The sequence below is a fragment of the Furipterus horrens genome, unplaced genomic scaffold (genome assembly GCF_987537825.1).
Source record: "Furipterus horrens unplaced genomic scaffold, mFurHor1.1.pri manual_scaffold_3, whole genome shotgun sequence".
NCBI lineage: Eukaryota > Metazoa > Chordata > Mammalia > Chiroptera > Furipteridae > Furipterus > Furipterus horrens.
In genome coordinates, this window is record NW_028327173.1 from 179,077,469 (window position 1) to 179,099,046 (window position 21,578).

At 37.9% G+C, this 21,578-nt stretch overlaps 2 protein-coding genes across 4 annotated transcripts in view; one reads left to right on the forward strand and one right to left on the reverse strand.

Moving 5' to 3' along the window:
• The first annotated feature begins 23 nt into the window (after nt 1–23).
• JKAMP (JNK1/MAPK8 associated membrane protein) lies at nt 24–20,184 on the forward strand. Of its 3 annotated transcripts, none has more exons than XM_090270942.1 (7): nt 24–127; nt 950–1,041; nt 1,620–1,774; nt 7,787–7,993; nt 9,382–9,563; nt 17,537–17,613; nt 19,470–20,184. In XM_090270942.1, the coding sequence occupies exons 1-7, from the start codon at nt 124–126 to the stop codon at nt 19,686–19,688; spliced, it is 936 nt and encodes a 311-aa protein (XP_090127068.1). In that variant the 5' UTR covers nt 24–123; the 3' UTR covers nt 19,689–20,184. The 3 variants fall into 3 exon arrangements, with proteins under 3 accessions (XP_090127068.1, XP_090127069.1, XP_090127070.1); XM_090270943.1 differs by having other exon boundaries at nt 968–1,041; XM_090270944.1 differs by lacking the exon at nt 950–1,041.
• Nucleotides 20,169–21,578, reverse strand: part of CCDC175 (coiled-coil domain containing 175) — a 58,744-nt gene continuing 57,334 nt past the window's right edge. The window contains exons 21-22 of the mRNA XM_090270941.1: nt 20,837–20,969; nt 20,169–20,299 (exon numbers count right to left, since the gene is read on the reverse strand). Coding sequence (XP_090127067.1) covers nt 20,892–20,969 — 78 coding nt within the window. The 3' untranslated portion in view covers nt 20,169–20,299; nt 20,837–20,891. The remainder of the gene's footprint in view (nt 20,300–20,836; nt 20,970–21,578) is intronic.

Here is a 21,578-nt window from a genome sequence, read left to right on the forward strand (position 1 = left end):
TCCAAGCGGTTGTCCGGGTTACCAGGAGGCGGAACTGCCGAGGCATAAGTGGTCCGGATATCCGGGCGCTGTGGCCAGGTCAGCCGATCCTGGAGCTTCTCCAGGGCAGCTTAGGAGCGGCCAATGGGTGAGTGGTCGTCGGCGTCCCGGGAAGTGTTTGTCATTGTCCCTGTTTCTTCCCAAGGCTGCTGGCTCTGGGCTCAACCGCGGTGGGCGGCCCCCAGGTAGCGGCTTATCCTAGCTCCTGGCTCCCACCTGCCCTGAGGTCCGGCCGCAGAGTTCCCGGGCTCGGGGGAAATAGAGAAAGGGGGTGGGGTCTTGGCTCCTGACCGGATGCGGAGGGGAAGCCGGCTGCGTGCGGGGAGGGAGAAAGGCTAGGCCTTTGTCGTTATGTTCGAAACGTCACTGCCGTCTGTGTCAGTCCCTTTAACATTCGTGAGAGTTTACTTCAGAATTTAGACTCGGGCGTTAATCTGGGCAGAAAAACAGTAAAGGAAGCAAACGCTGATTGCCGTGTACCTATTGTCTCTTGCTTGCTTCAGCATCAAACAGAAGTTTACAGGGCCCTTAAAGGTTGCAAAAAAACAAAACAAAAAACCCTTTTAGTTCTTGTTTACCGAAGGAAATGTAAGAAAGGAAAAGTGAACGGACACTGGGAATCACGGTTTTGTTTGGCTGATAAGCTGTTTGCTGGTTTTCACGAGTTGGGGTTTGAGAAACTTGACATTATTTACATTCAAATGTATTTATAGTTCCACTATAACTTTTTGCAGTGTTACAGTGTAAAGGAGAAATTTAATTTTTAAAATAAATGCATCAAGACTTTTGTCAAAATACATATGACTTAAAGATTCAAAGTGTGTTGAGATATTTCTGCCAAATGCTTCAACTTGCGTTATTTTTTATAATCACAAGAGATGTTATTGTACTGGCATTTGTTTTTAAAAAGCTGTCGATATTCAACCAGCATGCCTTGGACTTTACTGTGGGAAGACCCTATTATTTAAAAATGATTCAGCTGAAATATATGGAGAATGTGGGGTAAGTCTTAATGTTTGTATGTTATTTCACTTGTAAAATCTTGCTTTTGAAATATTTTCACATGTAGAATGTTTTTTCTTCAGTCTATTCATTAACTTGTAGAAGAAGATGTAGGCATTAATAAAATCTTTGTGTTGTACTTTTTGTCTATAATACATCTTTCTTAACAGTCACAGTTATTGTGTTTGTAAAAGCATTTTATAATTTTATAGTAATTTTAATTACTTTTTATTAATAACATAGTACAGTGACTTAGACATCCTAATAAGTTAATGTTACAATTCCAGAACACTTGTTTGCAGTTATTCTTATATGCTATTAATAACTATGCCTTTCATTTACTATTCGTCAACTATTTTAGTAACTTAGTAAAAGAACTGCTTTAAGAGCATTACACACATATCGGCAAATACAGTGTAGATTTCTTTTTATTTTACTTATGCTTTCCCTTTTTTGTTTCTAAAAGATGAACATGTAAACAGATGTTTAAATAGAAAAGGGGTATCTTATAGAAAGATTTTTGGGGGGTGTTAATGTTCTAAAGTAATATCTGCACGTATTGTTTTTATGTATTGCAGGTGTGTCCAAGAGGACAGAGAACAAATGCACAGAAATATTGTCAGCCTTGCACCGAGTCCCCAGAACTCTATGATTGGCTCTATCTCGGATTCATGGCTATGCTTCCTCTTGTTTTACATTGGTTCTTCATTGAATGGTACTCGGGGAAAAAGAGGTTAGCACTTTCTTTGAATATATCTGGATGGACTGATGTTGGAATAATTATCATGTAGAAGGCCTTATCAAGTAATTATACTTCTGTTGTTTTAAAAGTGGTAAACCTGCTTTTGCTTTCTATTCTGGTTACTTTTGATTGTTACAAGAAAACTTAATGATAGGACATATGTCAGTAATTATTAAGGGAAGTATTTGTTGTCTTGTTTTATTTTAAATGAGCTTGAAAAAAATTTTTTTTAGTATTTGACTTTTTAAAAAAGAAATTAAAAAAATTTTTTTAAATTATAATCTTTAAAACCCTAGCTGAGTGGCTCACTTGGTTGGGGTGTTATCCTGTGTACCGAAAGGATGCAGGTTCAATTCCCAGTCAGGGCACTTACCTAGGTTGTGGGTTCGATCCCCAGTCAGGGTGGCCTACGGGACTGATTGATGTTTGTCTCTCACATCGATGTTTCTTTCTCTCTCTCTTTCTCTCAAATCAATAGCCATATCCTTGGGTGAGGTTTAAAAAAATTAATTATAATCTTTATTGTTTTTTACAGAGAATTGCTTGTGTCTACAAACTGTTTTTCTAGAACAAATACTTTGTAATTTTGTTTACTACTAGTAATCTACTGTAACGTAGTTAAAGCTGCAACCTAATTATGAAAACTCATACTAACACATTAACTTATAAACATTTATCTAACACTGTTTTATGTTTAGAAAATCAAAGGAGAAGATACACAAATAACTGACATGGTTTATACTCATAACCTTGTAGAGAAAGCAAATGTATATACAATTAAATGTAATACAAATCAGTCTTAAAAGTGTGTAAACAAAAAGTGTATAAAAGCATTGTAAACAAAATGCTCTGGAATCATAAAGAATGAAAGAGATAAATTGTGCCTGCTAGGATCTGAAAGACTTGAAAACAAGAGCATTTTAGGCAGAGGAAATGTTACAGAGCGAAAGGGGGTTCTTTCACGTGGCACCTTGGTGTAAAACCCAACAACTAGTGTTGAGGAAAACAGGTCTTTATTTACAATATTCCAACCTGGGGAAGGCAGTGAGCACTTCAGCTCAGAGCCCTGTTCTCCTGTGGGACCCAGCACTTCCCTTGTTCCCCAAAAAGCTAGAAGCCAAAAACATGCCTAGAAGTTCCCCATCCCTTATCTGTCAGCCGTCTCCTTCAGGATCTGGGGTACGATGTCACCAGCCGCCACATAACAGTCCAGGAAAACATGTGCCATGTTGCACTGGATCACGCATGGTTCTCCCTTTGCCCTTTTAAAGCCGCATGGTATTCTCCCTTCTTAAAACTGCATGGAGAACTTCCTTCTCAAAACCGCATGGAGAACCCAGCTAAAATGTCTGCCACCTGTTTTTAAACCCCTGACTGCGTTCTCTGATGCAGTGGGTTTGGTAACCAGTTCTGACCATTCACAGAACCTTGCACAGGCTCTGTGTGCTTTCTCCATACCATCCCCTGGTCCCAAAACCTCCTCCCGTCTTCCTGGGGCCTTGGAAGTATCAAAGCCATTTGTGTAACAAAGACACTAGCTACTAGCCACAGGCATGTGGAAGCATCTTAAAAGCTGTTTCCTTTTCCCCATCCCCCAACCTGCAGGCTCTGGGGATTTTTGGACACCCCCACTCTGTAACAGAAACAGCTTGAACATGGCATAGAGGTATGAAACGTGTGCTCTGTTAGGGTGGGAATGGAAGGAGTCCTGTGGTCGTGTGGATTGCATATGAATGAAAGGCAATAAAAAGTCAAGTGGGAAAGGTAGACTGAGGCCAAAATTTGAGGGTTTTTTTTCTTTTTTAATTGTACCCTTTATTTTTTGTATTGCATTTCTATTACAGTTGTCCCAAATTTCCCCCCTTTGCCTTCCTCCACCCGCCCCCACCCCCCAGTCAATTAAAACACTGTTGTCCATGCCCTTGGGTCATTTATACATGTTCTTTAACCAGTCCCTTTCTCTTCTTTCCACCATTATCCCCTTCCACCCTCCCCTCTGGCCGCTGTCATTCTATTCCATGTTTCCATGTCTGTGGTTCTGTTTTCCTCTTTAGTTTATTTTGCTCATTAGATTCCTCTTATAAGTGAGATCATATAGTATTTGTCTTTCACTGACTGGCTTATTTCACTTAGCATAATACTCTCCAGGTCCATCCATGCTACTGGGAAAGGTAGGAGTTCAATCTTTCTGCTGCATAGTATTCCATTGTGTAAATGTGCCACTGTTTTTTGATCCACTCATTTACTGATGGGCACTTAGGCTATGAAGGTTCTTGATGAGGATGTGAACTTTATTCTAATGGGAATGGGGAACCAAATTCTACCCTAGGATATTTTAGCTTTACTGGCTTTTAGTTCCTCTGACTGCTCAGCATCTTTCCTGCTTTAGGCCCTTTCCCTTTCCCCAAACTCCTTTTCTCTGCCTGAAATACTTTCTTGTCCCTTTCACTGCGACTTTTATCTACCCTCCTTTTTTCCTTCCAATTTCAGTTTAAATTACACCTACTTGGAGAGGCCTTCCCAAGCCAATCTGAAGTAGATCTGTCCCCTTATTTTTCTTTTTTAATAGCACTCTTCATATTGTTGTTGTTGTTTTGTATTTAGCACTCAACACAGCTTATAGTTAGTTATGTTTGTTTCCTCAATTAATGTTCTGCCTACCCCTCACTATAAGCTCCAAGAGGGCCGTGGCCATCTCTGTTGTTCTCCGTGGAATCTCGAGACCAGCACAAAAGCTGGCATGTTAAAGATGCTCACTGAGTATTTACCCAGTGAATGGTCTATTGGTGAAGGTTTTGCTTTCAAGAAGCGGCATCCTTGGGTGTATATTTTGGGAAGATAACTTCTGTGGGGGTGGATTAGAGGAGAGAGAAATCAGAAGGCTTTTGTCCAAGAAACACTGACGACCAGACTCCAGTCATGGGAATGGAAGTGGAAAGGCTGGTCAGATGGAAATAGGATCAGCCCTTTTCTGGATTCTACTTAATAAACCCATGGTGATTATTTATGTTGGAAAAGCACTCATTTTTTTCCAAAGAATATAAATAAATTTTTAAAAAGCAGCTCTCATCCTTTAAATTTTTGTTATGGATAATGAGAGATGACAGAAAAATGTGATATGTTTAAAGCGAAAATAGAATAAATGCTCAGTTAATTGTTGAAATTTATCAGGTCATAGTAGAGAAGAGGTAGGGTAAGAACTAAATGCATTAGAATAAAACATCCCACATATGTTTTTAGGGAGAATCTTGGAGCAGAGGATAGAACTTTCTATTTTTTCTCTTACCGACTGGAGAGAGAATTTGTGTAACTATGCTTAGCCTGGCAAGTTGGTAGCAAGGAACACGAGGGCCATCTCTTTCTTTTTCCTGAGACGTCGTACTCTTAATGAAGAAAGCAGGGGCCTAGCTGTCGGAGGCTAACCAGTGTTTCTCAGCCCCCTTTTCATTGTCATCTTTTAAAGAGCCTTCTAGATACCTTTCATTCCATAATTCCACCTACCCCCATGAAATTTATATTTATCTGTTTTTGTAGTATACGTACTTTATATATGAAAAGTTAAGAGTATTTTATCCACAAAGACCAGTGCTTGCCCCCTTGAGAGTGATATCACCCATTGAGAACGCATGAGTTATGTAATAAAACTCCTCCTTCTGGCACTCTTGTGTCCCCAAGAGTTTAGTATTTAATTTGTTTTTCTTTAAGGCAGAAATTGCATACTTTTTTGTAATGCAGTCAGAAGCCATGCTGCTAATTAATTTGTATTTATTTAATTTATAACTTTTCAAATATGCTCATTCAACAATCTGTAGGGGTACTTGCAATAGGTTGTGGATTCAGAGATGACGAAAATGTGGGGGCTCATAGTCCAGTGGATGAGAAACAAGGACTAAGTGAGGCCAGCATATGAAGAGATTAGGGGCAGGGGAGGCTTTAGAAGTGTTCATAAGACCTGGGGATGCCCGCGGAGCTGGTGTAGAGGACGCACAGGTTGCCAGATGGGAAAATGTGTTTGAGGGGAAGGGAGAAGCATGCCCGGGTGTGGGAGGGGTGAGGAAACAGTAACTCAGCAGGGCCAGGACCTGTGGAAGGTAACGCTGATGAGGACTGTTTTTTCGGAAAGGCAGATGGGACTCAGTGAAGTACAATAGTTTAATAAGGGGAGCTTGAGAATCAGATTTCATTTTGTAAAGACCCCGTGGGTGACTACAGATGGACTGTAAGGACGCAGGCTAAGAAGAGAGTGGTAAGAAGGTTAAACCAATGGCAAGAAATGAGGAGGTTGAGGTTTTGCTTCTAAAAATGTGAATTCTATAAGGAAACAAAAGATTGGATTATATGTGAATGTGTAAATATTGTTTTACATATTCAGTGTTTTCATCTGTGTAAAATGGTGTTGGAGTTCTGCTTCCAGCAATATGAGCCAGTCAGGAGCTTCAAGTGACCTGCCTGCCTGAAATTACTGATGTCTGTGAAAGACACACTGTTTAGGATATTGCTGATCTCCCTGGGGTTAGGAGAGACATCCAAGAACTCTTCTGTTTTCAGAAAACAAACCAACCCACCCTGGGCTGGGGCGAGAGTGACCGAGCAGGCAGTAGGGACGGGAGGGTGGCCTGAGGTTAATTGCTGACAGCAGCAGGGCTGTTTGGATACTGAGTCATGGGCAGCCATTGCTAAGCATAGAGTCAAAGGGCTGAGGCCCAAGGTAGTCGTGGGCATGGCTTCTGGCAAAAGCAGTGAATCCTCTTTGCTAGAAAGCTTCCCCATTCTCAATTTGGGCCTGTAAGACTTTTATTTATTAAGGTTATTAATGACCTCATAATCTGTGATCAGTAACTAAAATAAGCACTGTGACTGAGAGCTGGGAGTCATAAAAAATACCTTATGCTCCCAGAGGACTACAGAATATAGAGACTATATCATTGTTATCTTTATAATGTTTAAAGAAATAAAGGATGTGATCACAAGGATCTCCAGTCAATAAGAGATTATTCAGAATGAACAGATTTTTTTTTTAAAGGCACTTCTAGAAATGAAAATTTACACTTGAACCCCCCCCCAAATGCTAGGTCAATTAGCAGATTAAATAGTCGAAGATAAAATTAGTGAACTAGAAAAACTATATACAAATAAAAAACAGAATGCAGCACCAAAAGAAAATGAGATAGAAAGTATAAAATATGTTAAGAGAGGTCGAACATAGAATGAGAAGCTATAATATGTGTCTGTACTACTACAGGCAGTCCACTCAGGTTCCGTAAATATTCAGACTCCTGAGACCACCACACGCCATGGCACCCGCGAGTGTGCTCAGAAGGAGCACAGCTTGCAGCCCGAGACATTCCTTGTCCTCCGTAGCTTTTCACCAGTCGCTTCACTGTGAGGAAACGAGATCCACGTTGAGCGGGCATGGGAGTCATCCAGGCTTCAAGTCTTAGGCTCCAAAGGAGCCAGAGTGGTTTTGAAGCATAAGTACAGTTGGAATAAAAACTTTAGAAAAAGTAATAAAAGACAATTTAGTATAATGTGTACCTCTAGGATAGAGAAGGAGTGTGGAATGGGAGGAACAAGTAGGTATGAGTTGTTAATATTCTAGTTTTGGGTTATGTGGTGAGCTTGCAGTATTTATTATACTTTACAACTAATATATATGGTGTATGATTTTTGTGTACTTTTTATGTTTGATAATTTTTAAATGATGCATACAAATTTTAATAAAGTTTTAATAGCAATTTGGCAAGATTCTGAGGATAAAGGTTGATCTAATTTCTGCACATTTAGATGATATTGGCACAGTACTGTCCCTTTTTAGTAAAAAGGGTTAAATTTTTTCAAGTAATTTAATGTATGGCTTTTTTACCTATTGAGAAGATTTTAGTTTCAGGAGTTAACAGTTAAAATTTCTTTTTAGAAACCATATATTGAATCACATCCAGGTTTTATAAAGGGCCATTTGGCACTAAAATTTTTTTGATAATTGTACTTTTTTTGTTTTACTAGTTCCAGTGCACTTTTCCAACACATCACTGCATTATTTGAATGCGGTTTGGCAGCCATTATCACCTTATTGGTGAGTGAACCAATCGGCGTTCTGTATATCCGTTCATGTCGGGTCCTGATGCTTTCTGATTGGTACACAATGCTTTACAACCCAAGTCCAGATTATATTACCACAGTGCACTGCACTCACGAAGCTGTCTACCCTCTGTAAGTATTTATTTAGACTAAAGATCTTTTTTTGAAATATGACAATTATAGATTTCATTTATTTCAGCTGGTTGAGCATTGTAAAATGGCATCTAGGCACTGGAGGAAATACACAGAAATGATTTTCTTCTCTTAAGGGAAAATAGAAATACATCTTAGTATAATAGAAGTGAGAATATTTTTGTATTGGTGTTGAAGTGTGTATAAACACTTACAAAATAAGCCAGGTATGTTTCTTAAAAATGGATTTATAAGGAACACCTTTTTGATATGCAACAGAGAAGTAATATCTGACATACAGGAAAGAACATGGGCTTTGGAGCTAAAAACAGGTTTGAGTTTGAATCCCAGGTCTGCCAATTGTTGTGTTAGCTTGAGCATGTTAAGAGCCTCTTGTAGCTCAAGTTTTCCCATTGATAAAATGGGAATGATGATCCTTTGTAAGGTGGTTATGAGGATTAAATAAATCCATACGTATCAGATACAGTGCAGTTCCTTACATAGAAGGAATACCTAATAGTAGTTGAAATTATTAGAGTGTTTGGGTTAATGTTCTTTCTTTTTTGTTTTTGTTTTTTTCCAAATAAATGCAATTTCCATCAGAATGTTTTGTTTTAAAAATATCAAAATCATAACATCCTGCATAATATCATCCCAGACTACTTCATTTTTAGAATTTCTGTAAATTGTTGGTGTTCATTTGATGTGTTTTTTCAGAAAGTTCTTAACAGTACTAAGTGTCAAAACACACATACACATATGTAAAAAGGTAGTTTTCAAAAAATAAGATCCAGAAATAAAGATGTCAAAATCCTTTACACCTGCTCAACTTCAAGCCCTCAAAATTATTTGTTCCAGTATATATTCTCTCTCTTTGTATACATGGCTAAAATTTATATATAAAGGACTGATAAAGTTCTTTGTTGATTTTTATAGAGCCGTATCCTCAGATTCAATTAATGAAATAAGGGCTATATAGTACTCCAGCATGAATGTACTATAAAATTTAACCAGTTTTCTGTTGTTGAATATTTATTTTCTTCCTGAGTTTTATTATGTGATAAAAAAAAAAAAAAACGTTATTCATAAAGTTTATGTATCCCTGCTTGTCTTCCTGTGATAAATTTCTACAAGTAACATTGCTGGGTTGAAGGACATAAACATTTTAGGATTTTGGATACACATTTCCAGACTGACTCCTGGAAAGGGACCAGCATGCAGTTTTCAATAATGTATGAGAGTCCTTTTGGCCAACCTTCCACAAATATTTGATGGGTAGAGTTAATATACGTTTTTAACTTTTTAGAGAATCTTTGATTTAAAAATGATCAATGAGAAAATATTTTAATATGTATTTTTGATAATATAATTTTTTATGTATTTTACAGCTACACCATTGTATTTATCTATTATGCCTTCTGCTTGGTATTAATGATGCTGCTTCGACCTCTCCTGGTAAAGAAGATCGCCTGTGGGTTAGGGAAGTCTGATCGATTTAAAAGTATTTATGCTGCACTTTACTTCTTCCCAATTTTAACCGTGCTTCAGGCAGTCGGAGGAGGCCTTTTATGTAAGTTTTGTGGGAAAATAGCTAATGTAATTGTTATATGTGATGAACAATATTTTTGCTGAGTATAATTTTGGAGCTTTTTCTGTAAAGTTTTCTTTTCATGCTTGAAAATAAACCATAGTATTTATTTCTGCTAAAACATAATAAGCCTTATTTTTAAAAATCATGGATTTTTTTGGAATGAAATAGAGATTCTCAAGAAATCAGTGGCAGCTAATTAAAACTGATTTCTATTTAAAGAACACTTTGTATTTGAAGCTTATAAGCTAAAGAGGAAGATTTTTAAGATCTAAGTATAAATTAGAAAACAAAAACTGGTTTTTGCAAATAATATATGGAAGTTGTTCCTGGCAACGTATACTATATATCATTGTAAGGTCTTGGATTTCCGAGTTTCTTTATGGACGCCTTTTAGATAAAGTAAAAGACTCTTTAGTATATATATTTTTTATTTTATTATTATTATTTTTTATCCTCACGGAGGACATACTTATTGATTTTAGAGAGAGGGGAAGGGAGGGACAGAGAGGGAGAGAAAGAGAAACATCGATGCGAGAGAGAAACATCAATCAGTTGCCTCCCATAGATGCCCCACCGGGGACCAAACCTGCAACCTAGGCATGTGTCCTGACCAGGGCTCAAACCTGCAATCTTTTGGTTTGCTGGACAGTGCTCCAGCCAACTGAGCCAAACTGGCCAGAGTGATTCTTTATATTAATATAACCATTCATGTGTGTCTTCAGCAAGCAGTTAGACCAAATTGTTATGCAAAAGAAGAAGAAAGCTATAAATAGCTGAGAGAAGATAGTGTGACATGGGCCGTTGTTGCAGGATGTTAGATGCCATCTTTTATATGGAACCTACCAGGGTACGGAGGGCAAGCCTTCTGTCCTAAAGGAACTAGGCAAGACTGGGCATCAGTATGCAAGTCAGGTAGCTTGATAATGAATTCAGTTCAAGACTAAGGTGGTGGTTTGAGAGAAAGGCCAAGGGAAATTGGAGACTAGTCAGGGGCCTATGTTCCCTCATATTCTGGTTCACAGATGTATCATTTTTAGTTGGCCTGCATGGTATTTGAAAATCTGTAGTTCCTTCTAGCTCCTCCCATTCCCTGTTTTCTTAGATTTGGCCCACTTCAACGATTTTCCTGTCTGGCTAGTCTCTGCAGGTATTTGAGGTTGCTAGTCTTGCTCTAGGGACTAGAGACCTACTCTTAAAAGGATTTTAGGCAGAAGTGAGGCAAGACTAGGGTTGCATTTTAGAAAGATACATTGGTGGCAGCAGGGGAAAAGAACCTGAGGGATCAGTTAAGAGATTATCAGCCAAGTCTGTCTGACCTAAGGCAGAAACACACTAGGAATCAAAAGCTACTTGGAAGATAGAGTTAACTAAAATAGGTAAGATTAAATACTGGGGTTGAGTGAATGGGATACAATAAAGTAGCTTTCTGACTTAGTAACTGGTGAATGGATAATCGGAAATTAGAAGAAGCAAATGGGTTGGTGAAAAGTGGATTCAGTTTTAGCTATGCATTCTAGATCAAATGGACTTAGTTGATATATATGGAACTTTTCACCCCAAAGAAGCAAAATATACATTCTTTTCGAGTACATATGGAACATTTTCAAAGACAGATCACATGGTAGGATACAAAACAAACCTGAACAAATTCAAGAAGATTGAAATTATATCAGGCATCTTTTCAGATCACAATGGCTTGAAACTGGAAATCAGCCTCAAGGAAAAAACTCAAAAGACATTCGAACTCATGGAGAATGAATAATATGCTATTTAATAATGAATGGGTTAACAGTGACATCATGGAAGAAATCAAGAAGTTTCTGGAAACTTAGATAATGAACAGCCCAAAACCTATGGGACACAGCGAAAGCAGTCCTGAAAGTTCATAGCAATACAAGCCTACCTGAAAAGGATAGAAGAATCTCAAATAGAAAATTAATTCCACAGTTACAAGAACTAGAGGAACAACCACAAACAAAGACCAGAGCGAGTAGAAGGAAGGAAATCACTAAGATCAAAGCAAAATTAAATGACATAGAGACTAAACAAACAATTCAAAAGATCAGTAAAACAAGGAGCTGGTTCTTTGAAAAGATAAACAGAATCGACAAGTCTTTAGGCCAGGCTCATCAAGAAAAAGAGAGGATCCAAATAAAATCAGAAACAAAAGAGGAGAAATCACAACCAATACCACAGAAATACAAAGGATTGTAAGAAATTACTACAAACAACTTTATGGCAATAAATTTGACAACCTAGATGAAATGAACAAATTTCTGGAAACATATAATCTTCCAAAACAATCAAGAAGCAGCAGAAAGCCTGACTAGACTGATAACAACTAATGAAATTGAAGCAGTAATCAAAAAACTCCCAGCACACAAAAGCTCTGGATCTGATGGCTTCACAGGTGAATTTTACAAAACATTTAGGGAAGAACTAATGCCTGTCCTTCTCAAACTATTCCAGAAAATCCAAGAAGAGGGAAGACTCCCAAACTCTTTCTATGAAGCAAATATTACCTTAATTCCAAAACCAGGACAAGACACAACAAAGAAAATTACAGGCCAAAATCGCTGATGAACATAGATGCTGAAATCCTCAACAAAATATTGGCAAACCAGATCCAGCAACACATTAAAAAGATCATACACCATGATCAAGTGGGATTCATCTCAGAGATGCAAGGATGGTTTAATATTTGCCAATCAGTAAACATAATATACCACATAAACAAAATGAAAGACAAAAACCACATGATCGTATCAATAGATGCTGAAAAAGCATTTGATAAAGCAAAATACTCATTTATGATGAAAACACTCAGCAAAATGGGAATAGAGGGAGCATACCTCAACATGAAAAAGGCCATATGTGAGAAACCTGAAGCCAACATCATACTCAGTGTAAAAAAACTGAAAGCCTTCCCCCTGAGATCAGGAACAAGACAAGGATGTCCACTCTCTCCACTCCTATTCAACATAGTGCTGGAAGTTCTAACTACAGTAATCAGACAAGAAAAAGAAATAAAAGGCACCCAGATTGCAAAAGAGGAAATAAAACTCATTATTTGCAGATGCTATGATAGTGTATGTAGAAAACCCTATAGACTCCATGAAAAAACTACTCAACCTAATAAGTGAATTTGGCAAAATAGCAGGGTACGAAGTCAGTATTGAGAAATTGAAGGCATTTCTGTACATCAATAATAAAATATCATAAATAGAAACTAGAAAAAAAATCCCATTTACTATATCAACAAGAAAAATGAAGTACCTAGGAATAAACTTAACCAAGGAGGTTAACAGACCTGTACTTGGAAAACTACATAACACTGAAGAAAGAAATTAAGTAAGGTACAAATAAATGGAAGCATATACCATGTTCATGGATGGGAAGATTCAACATCGTTAAAATGTCCATACTACCCAAAGCAATTTATAGATTCAACGCAATCCCTATCAAATTACCAGTGACATATTACACAGACCTAGAACAAATACTTCAAAAATTTGTATGGAACCAAGAGACCCCGAATAGCCACAGCAATCTTGAGGAAGAAGAACATAGTAGGAGGAATCACAATACCTGATGTCAAATTATACTACAGAGCCACTGTAATCAAAACAGTCTGGTCCTGGCATAAGAACAGATATATAGGTCAAGGGAACAGAATAAATAACACATAAATAAACCCATGTCTATATGGTCAACTAATATTTGACAAAGGGAGAAGGAACATCAAATGGAGTGAAAAGAGCCTCTTCAACAAATGGTGCCGGGAGAACTGGGTAGGGACATGCAAAAAAATGAAACTAGATCACTGGCTTACACCATACACCAGAATAAACTCAAGATGGATCAAAGACTTAAGTGTAAGCCGTGACACCATAAAAGTCCTAGAGGAAAACATAGGCAGGAAAATTTCAGATACCTCAAGTAGCAATATTTTCGCTGATATATCTCCTAAGGCAAGAGAAATAAAGGAAAGAATAAACAAATGGGACTACATCAACTAAAGAGTTTCTGCTTAGCAAAAGAAAACATCAGCAAGATGAAAAGGGAACCAACCATATGGGAAAGCATACTTGCCAATGATACTTCAGACAAGGGATTGATCCCTAAAATAGATAAAGAACTTACATGACTCAACACCAAGAAGACAGCCCAATTAAAAAATAGACAAAGGACCCAAACACATACTTCTCCAAAGAGGACATACAGAGTGTCCATAGGCATGTGAAAGAATGCTCAACATCACTAGCCATCAGAGATGCAAATAAAACCACAATGAGATAGCACTTCACACCAGTCAGAATGGCCATCATCAAGTGCTGGCGAGGATGTGGAGAAAAGGGAACCCTAGCGCACTGTTGGTGGGAATGCAAACAGGTGCAGCCACTGTGGAAAACAGTATGGAATTACCTCAAAAAACTGAAAATGGAACTGCCTTTTGACCCAGCAATTCCATTGTTAGGATTATACCTGAAGAATCTTGAAACACCAATTCAAAAATACGTATGCACCCTATGTTCATAGTAGCGTTATTTACAATAGCCAAGTGCTAGAAACAGCCTAAGTACCCATCTGTAGATGAGTGGATCAAAACTGGTACATTTACACAATGGAATACTGTGCAACAGAAAGAAAGAACTCCTACCTTTGGCGACAACATGGATGGAATTATAATTATGCTTAGCGAATAAGCCAGGCAACGAAAAACAAAAACCATATGATATCACCTAATACAGGAAACTAATGAACAACACAAACAGAAGAGCAAAATTGAACCAGAGGTATGTAAACAAGGAGCAGACTGACAGTTACCAGGAGGGAGGGGAGAAGGGGAGAAGGGGGAGGAGGGGCGTAAGAAGGGGAAGGAACTCGTCGTTGTCGGCGGCGGCAGCCGTCTGTCTCGAGAGACGATGGTGTAGCTTCTTAAGAGTATCTGCACCGCCGAGAATGGCTGTGCAGTCCGACTCGGGAGTGACACGGTATCTGTCCCCTCCCGTGTTGAATCGACATCTTGCGATGACGCTGGAGTGTCCTCTCCAGTGAAGCTGAAGCTACAGAGCCTGGGCAGGGTGATATGGAGGGTCTGCTGTTGCCCATGCAGCAGACCCCCCCTCTCTTCGCAGCTGAAGGGTCCAAGGGAAAGATGGAGTCAATACAGCTTGGCTTCAGGTGCGCCGCAGGAATTGCCGGTGTTGACTACAACGTCAAACCGCCTTAGGGACTCCGGCTCCGGATTTTCTGTCGGGGTTTACTCCCTTAGCCTTTCCCCTAAAGAGGTATGCCGCAAGGCAGCGGAGGTTTTTTGGGGTCAGAGTTTTCCTTCTCTGATGTGCCCTGACTGGAAGATCAAACCAGCGACACTTAGCTCGCAGGCCGACGCTCAATCCACTGAGCCAAACCAGCCAGGGTCAGGGAAGGGACTAGTCAAGGTATAAATGACCCATGGACAAGGACAGCAGGGTGGGGACTGACTGGGGGAAGGGGTGGGCTGGGGTGGAGAGCAATGGGGGGAAAAGTGGGACAACTGTAATAGAAAAACAAATTTTTTTTTAAAGTACAGGTTATTTATACTAGCCTGGTGCTTGGGAGAGCAGTTTGGACTGGAAAGATTTAAGAATTGTCAGCTTTCAAATTCCTGTGCCCTAAATTTCAGGTGATGCTATTATATGGAACCTATTGGTGAAGAAATGGAGGAAAGGAAAACGGTTGTGAAGTCAGGGAGCGGTTTGGAAAGTTAATCCAAGGAGGCTGCCAGACATCATTATTTCCTTTGTTAAAGCTGCCTATCTGGAAAAAAATGCCTTTTTCCCCACACTGAATGCCTTTAGGTCATTTTGTTAACAAGTCTCTAGCACACAACATACACGTAGAAAGGATCAAGGAGTTATTGTTCATTTGCACGAAGTATAAACCTATGCAGTCTGCTGAAATTAGTCACAGAGGGCATCGTACCAACTCATAATTTTATGATGTTAAAAAAAAAGAAAATAGGTAATTTTTGGTTGGTAGGAGTGTGTTAGTTCAGGCTGCTGTACCAGAATACAGCAGTCCCTCTCTATATCGCGGTTCACTTATCGCGACCTCACTGTATCGCGGGACTTTTAAAAATATATTTAATTATTTAGCATGGATTTTTCGCTATATCGTGGGATTTTGCGGTACTGTACACGTATGTTGTTAAAGTTACGTAGGTTTAAGGGTGTAGAATATGTTTAAGAACATTAGTGTTAATGAAAGTGTGGAAAAGGTTAATAAGGGAATGGGAAAGGTTGATAAGGGACTGGGAACGGTTTATAACTGTGTGGGAAGGGTTTATAAAGCCTTAAAATTTATATAAATACTAAAATAAATGTAAGGTTCCCACTTCATGGATTTCTGTGTATCACAGGGGGTTCTAGAACGTAATGCCCGCCATAAGTGAGCGAGTACTGTACTTTATACTGGGTGGCTTGTAAACAACAGACATTTTTTCTCACAGTTCTGGAGAATGGGAAGTCCAAGAGCAGGACACCGGCAGATTCGGTGTGTGGTGGGGGTTCATTGTGTCTCCTGTAGCAGAAGGAAGGAGAGCAGTCTGGGGCCTCTTATGCAAGGACGCTAATTCCATTCATGGGGCTCCAGCCTCAGGACCTAATCACCTCCGGCATCATCACATTGGGTGTTAGATTTCAGCAGAAGAATTTGCAGGGCACAGATCTTTCAGTCAGTAACAAAGGAACATAAAAATCTGAGCCAAGAACAACAAGAGGCTTCTGGTAGTTTAAGATACTAGGGTGTAGGGAGAGAGACACTGGGAGTTAGTAGGAATATGTCAGTGACAAACTTACCTCCTTGGAAGTATTACTGAAGCCTGATTTTAAGTGTGATCTGCATCCCAATCACCAGGGGAGCTAAAATTCATTTTTCCAGGCCCAGCCATCAGATTAGGGTCAAAATCTCTTAATTGTTTTTAGATCCTAAAGAAAAACCACACTAAATCCTGCCAGGAGCCCAGGACCTGCTCCCCATGGGTTTGAGGTTTGGGCCTTCCTCTTCCTCCTTAGGCTTTTCACTACCAGGTCTTACATTTGTATTATTAGTAACATTTTCTGGCTAATGTGATTTTTTTTTTTTTCTTTTAATGGCTGGTTGAGGACCTAATCACTGGCTATGAAATAAAAGATTCTAAATTTCTAGGAAGCCATTCAGTTATTTAGTTGGAATCAGGCCTTTATAGATACTTCAGAGTTTCTGACTTCTGCATCCTGAATTAACACTTGAAATTGTTCCAAATGGGTTTCACTGCAATATAGAATGATTGGTGTCATGAACTGAATTGTTTCAAAATAATTATGTGAAAAATAATTCAAGGTATTTTTTCTCAATTTGTCCCTTTGTTTTAGTGTGCTACATATTTAAAACATTTAAGAGAAAGGTGGTATTTTGTAAGAAAAACATTTTGCTTACAGTATTATTACTGTACTGAATTTGAAATAGTCTCCCCTTAGCCACGATTTCACTTTCTGTGATTTCAGTGACCTGCAGTGAACAGTGGTCCAAAAATATTAAGTGGAAAGTTCCAGAAATAAACAATTCCTCAGTTTTAAATTGCACGCCATTCTGAGTGCATGATGAAATCCTGTGCGGTCCAGCTCCGTCCCAACCCTGATGTGAATCATCCCTCTGTCCAGAGTATCCATGCTATATACATGCTTCCACAACAGCCGTGGTGTTGGTGATTGGGACAGACACCACGTGGCCTGTGGAGCCAAAAACCTTTACCATCTGGCCCTTTACAGAAGACATTTGCTGACCCTGCCTTGGGGCAGAGGCTTAAGTCTCTCACTGGACTGGGTGAAAATTTTCCAATTATGGGGACAATTAACACTGTTTGAATTTTTTTGTTTATTGAGGAAATTTGCTTCATTTTCAACATAATGCCAATGTTTGTTTTTCAGATTATGCCTTCCCGTACATTATATTAGTGTTGTCTTTGGTCACGCTAGCTGTGTACATGTCGGCCTCTGAAATAGAGGTAGGAAACATTTTTTTCCTTTGTTAAGAGATTTTTTTCTATGGACTTGACAATTGAATAGGAAAATAATACATATGATATGCCATAGTACAACTGATTGTTTTAGTAATCTTTGGCTAATTGATGCCACTAAGTAGCTTTTAGCTCATTGGTTATGTTTATGAAAGATTGTGTACTGAAGTATATTTGCTTGGAAAGTAGTCAGGCTCATCTGTTTAGCATGTTGGAGAAAAAAATCATTTCAATAATTAACCTGCAGAAAATACTTAATCATGAAATGTTCAAATTTACATCATTTTGATGGAAACATGAAAATGCGGTATAGTATATAGAACTAATTTTACACTATTTTACAGTGGCATCACTGTCATCAGTAATTATATTATACATTCTCCATGCCTCTATATTTTGTCCCCAGTTTTATTTTTTTGATTATGGATGTTTACTTTGGTCCTCTAATGTCTGTAATATTTTGGTGATTTGGAAATAACATTAATAATAACATTAGTTCTGATACTGCTTTTGTTTTGAGATACCCATTTTGTGCCTCTAACTTTATTATTTCAGTGGAAGATCAGTGTTAGTAAGGACTCTTTTATTTTGAGGTTAAATTCTAAAGGAATAGAAGTGTCAAATGACTTAGTACTATTCCACCCTGTACTTGCTAACCTACTACTTATGCACTCTCTTTACCTGCCTATTACACTTGATAAGAGAATGCTTTCTCATAATTCTTAACTTAAAAAAAGCTCAACCCAGAAAAGGTAAGTTAACTATTTTGGAATGATAGCTGTTGATGCATCTCTTTCTGTTAAACTAGTGAAAAAGTGAGAGGGAATGACTTCTAGAATAATCTAGCAGAGGAACAAGAGACATTTTGATGGTGATTATTCAGATGTCCCCATTTATATATTATCCCCATTTCTCTTTTGTAATCTTTAATCAATATTGCAGTATGTATAAAGAAGATAAGCAAATTAGTTTGGGCACTTTTTTCAACTTGAGAAATATTTGAGGATGAAATGATTGAATATTTGAATAAAATGAAGTTTTTAAATTTTTGTGTTACCCATAACTACTGTGGATAGTAGTTATGTTAGCTTGAAACTTACTTGTTTCTCTGCTCCTGGGACTCTGTCCTATATGAATGTTTATGTACTTCAATTAGCACTCTATCCATAAATCAGAAATAGAGACCTGAATCAGGAAAAGACATTCTAGCTGTAGGTGAGTTGATGAGCCATTTAGTAAAAGAAAGTAATGTAATATTGCAGATTACACTTCAGTATGTTTATTAGCACATTTAGCTATTACTTTTATTGTAATTTGGTCCTTCCAATTTGCATATTATAGAGCTATATTCGAGATTAAAAGGAAATCAGAGTAGTCACATGTCATTTCCATTCCGTCTAACTATCCACGCAGCAGACTCCAGGAATGCTGGAGGTGAAGGACTTTGGTGTGTGGACCTCCTGTTTTCTCACCTCTAGACTCAGCTGCAATGGATCAGGGCAGGGAGGGGGCGCATCATAGGGAGTTCTCCTTCTGGTTTATTCTTTCTGAAGAAACCATAGTGTTTCCAGCGCCAAATGGTGCTGTACAGGAGAACGGGAGGCAGGGGCTCCTATCCTGGTGCTCCCTCCGCCTACCTGTGTGACTGCAGGAAACCTCATTTCCTCACCTGTGAAGCGTAGTGGCTAGTGTGAGTGCTTTCTTAGATCCCTTTTTAGCTCCAGCATTCTGTGATTCTGAGGTTATGATTTTTAACTAATACACTTAATTAAAATATAATAAATGATCTAGATGATTCAGTCCAATAATCTGTTTCTCTTTCTTTCTTTTATAAAACTATATAGAACTGCTATGATCTTATGGTCAGGAAGAAAAGACTCATTGTTCTCTTCAGCCATTGGTTACTTCATGCTTATGGAATAATCTCCATTTCCAGAGTGGATAAACTCGAACAAGATTTACCCCTTTTGGCTTTGGTACCCACACCAGCCCTTTTCTACTTGTTCACAGCAAAATTTACTGAACCTTCACGGATACTCTCAGAAGGAGCTAATGGACACTGAATATAAAGTGCTAAAAAACCCTTAAGAAGTATTTGTAATAAAAAAGGACAAATAAAACTATGTATTAATACTCTTCTGTCATACATGAGGATAAGATTGTCAGTATATCCTAATGTTTTTGGTTGTTTCGTTTGGTCTTGTTTTTGACTTGAGACTATAGTTAGACTTGGAAAATGCAAAATACTGTAATACTCTTAACATAGTAAAATACACTAGTACTTAAACTTATGACACTAGAAGCCTTTTAGGAAGCACTTTCCTTGCAACAATTTAGTTATTCTTTAGAGCAAAATCATGTTTCCGTGTACCTAGCAGTATGTTGTTTCTGTTTTTATTAAAAACTTTAACAAGTATAATCCGAAATCCTTAGTTTTGCCACAATTGTGCATGCCTGTTGTGTTTCAACTTGTTTTTCAAGTGTAATGAATTATAAAAACACATACCTGTGGGGTCTGATAGCAAACATGGAAATAAAGTATGTTGCTTTTGTTATCTATTTATTTTGACCAATACAGTATTTTGATCTACTGCAAAAATAGACCACAATTTATATAATAGGTTTTCTGTTTACAAGTAGTTTGGTTGAAGATATCTTCAGGTTATTCCTTTTCCTATAAAGAAGAACAGTAAAGAAAAGCTTAACTACAAAAATTCTCCAATGTTCTGACATTTGTATTTGACACAGTAATTGTGGAAATTCAAAATATTAGATAGTGAGATTAATGTCTTTTCCCCAAATGAATAAACACATGCACTCACATACTCCCTCTTAAATACCATTTTTTAAGGATACATACACATGCTATATTGTTTGATCCTGAGACACTTTTTTTTCACATTGTGATATCTCTGAATTTTACAATCAGTGGCTTCTGAGGTTTAACGAAGTATAGAACATATACAGCATATAGACTTCCTGTGGTGGTGGTTGATAAGTATGCTGCTTTTCAGTTTTTATAGTTGCAACCGTGGAAGCAGAAATAAGATTTTTAGTGCCTAACCTGATAATCTGACCATGTTTGCTCTTTTGTATTGTTGAGGAGGTTATTTATACTGATTCTGCTATTGGTGGGGTTACACAAATTCGTTAAATCTCAAACTTTAAGACTTCCATTGACAGTTGCAAACTGTGGAAAAAGTGTACTCACTTTTTCTGTAGTTTTCATTATGCCTTTTGAATTCACAGCAGTTGTATCCTTGAAATTATTTTGTTAATGTATTTTTCACAGTACATCTAGCCATTGGGAAAGAGGCTTTTTTGATGTGTCTTTCTTTGTTCTTCTTTTCTGTAGGAATAAAAATAAAATGAAAAATTCTGTATATATGTCTTATACAGGTTTGGGTGGTTATTAATAGTGTTCATTAAAATCCTAAGTTGCCCACAGATCCCTGAACTGGACAGTGTACATTCGAAATGGGAGGCCTGCCTGGTGGGCCATGTATCCAATTACCAGGACTATTTTTGTCCCGCTACATTTGGAGACATTTTTAAGTGATGTCCTATTCTAGGAGAAAAATGTGTGTGCAGAAGGAGAAATCATACAAGTAATTATGATTACAAGTCCTCAAATGCAAAGAATTTCAGGAATACTTAATACATACCTGCATTTTTCATTTGCATTCTCAAGAACAAGATGAATAATTCATAGCAACTGTGGTTGCTAATATTACTAAATAACTTGTTTAAGTGTAGTTATTAAAAATAGACAAAAACTACCCTTGTCCTGGCTCAACTTTGTTTTCACTTAGGTCCTTGTAGCATATTACAGTTCTCACTGCTATAGTAATTATTTTGCTAACCCATGCTGGATAGGTAATTTAAGTCAAAATATTTTCTTCGTTAATTTGGATCAATTGATCAATTTAAGTTACATTGTTACATATTTGTCT

Excerpts from the sequence above, each read along its gene's own strand:
- JKAMP (XM_090270942.1), top strand. Across the intron at positions 1,042-1,619 it reads AAATATATGGAGAATGTGGG|GTGTGTCCAAGAGGACAGAG; the intron begins GTAAGTCTTAAT and ends TATGTATTGCAG. Across the intron at positions 7,994-9,381 it reads CACGAAGCTGTCTACCCTCT|CTACACCATTGTATTTATCT; the intron begins GTAAGTATTTAT and ends TGTATTTTACAG.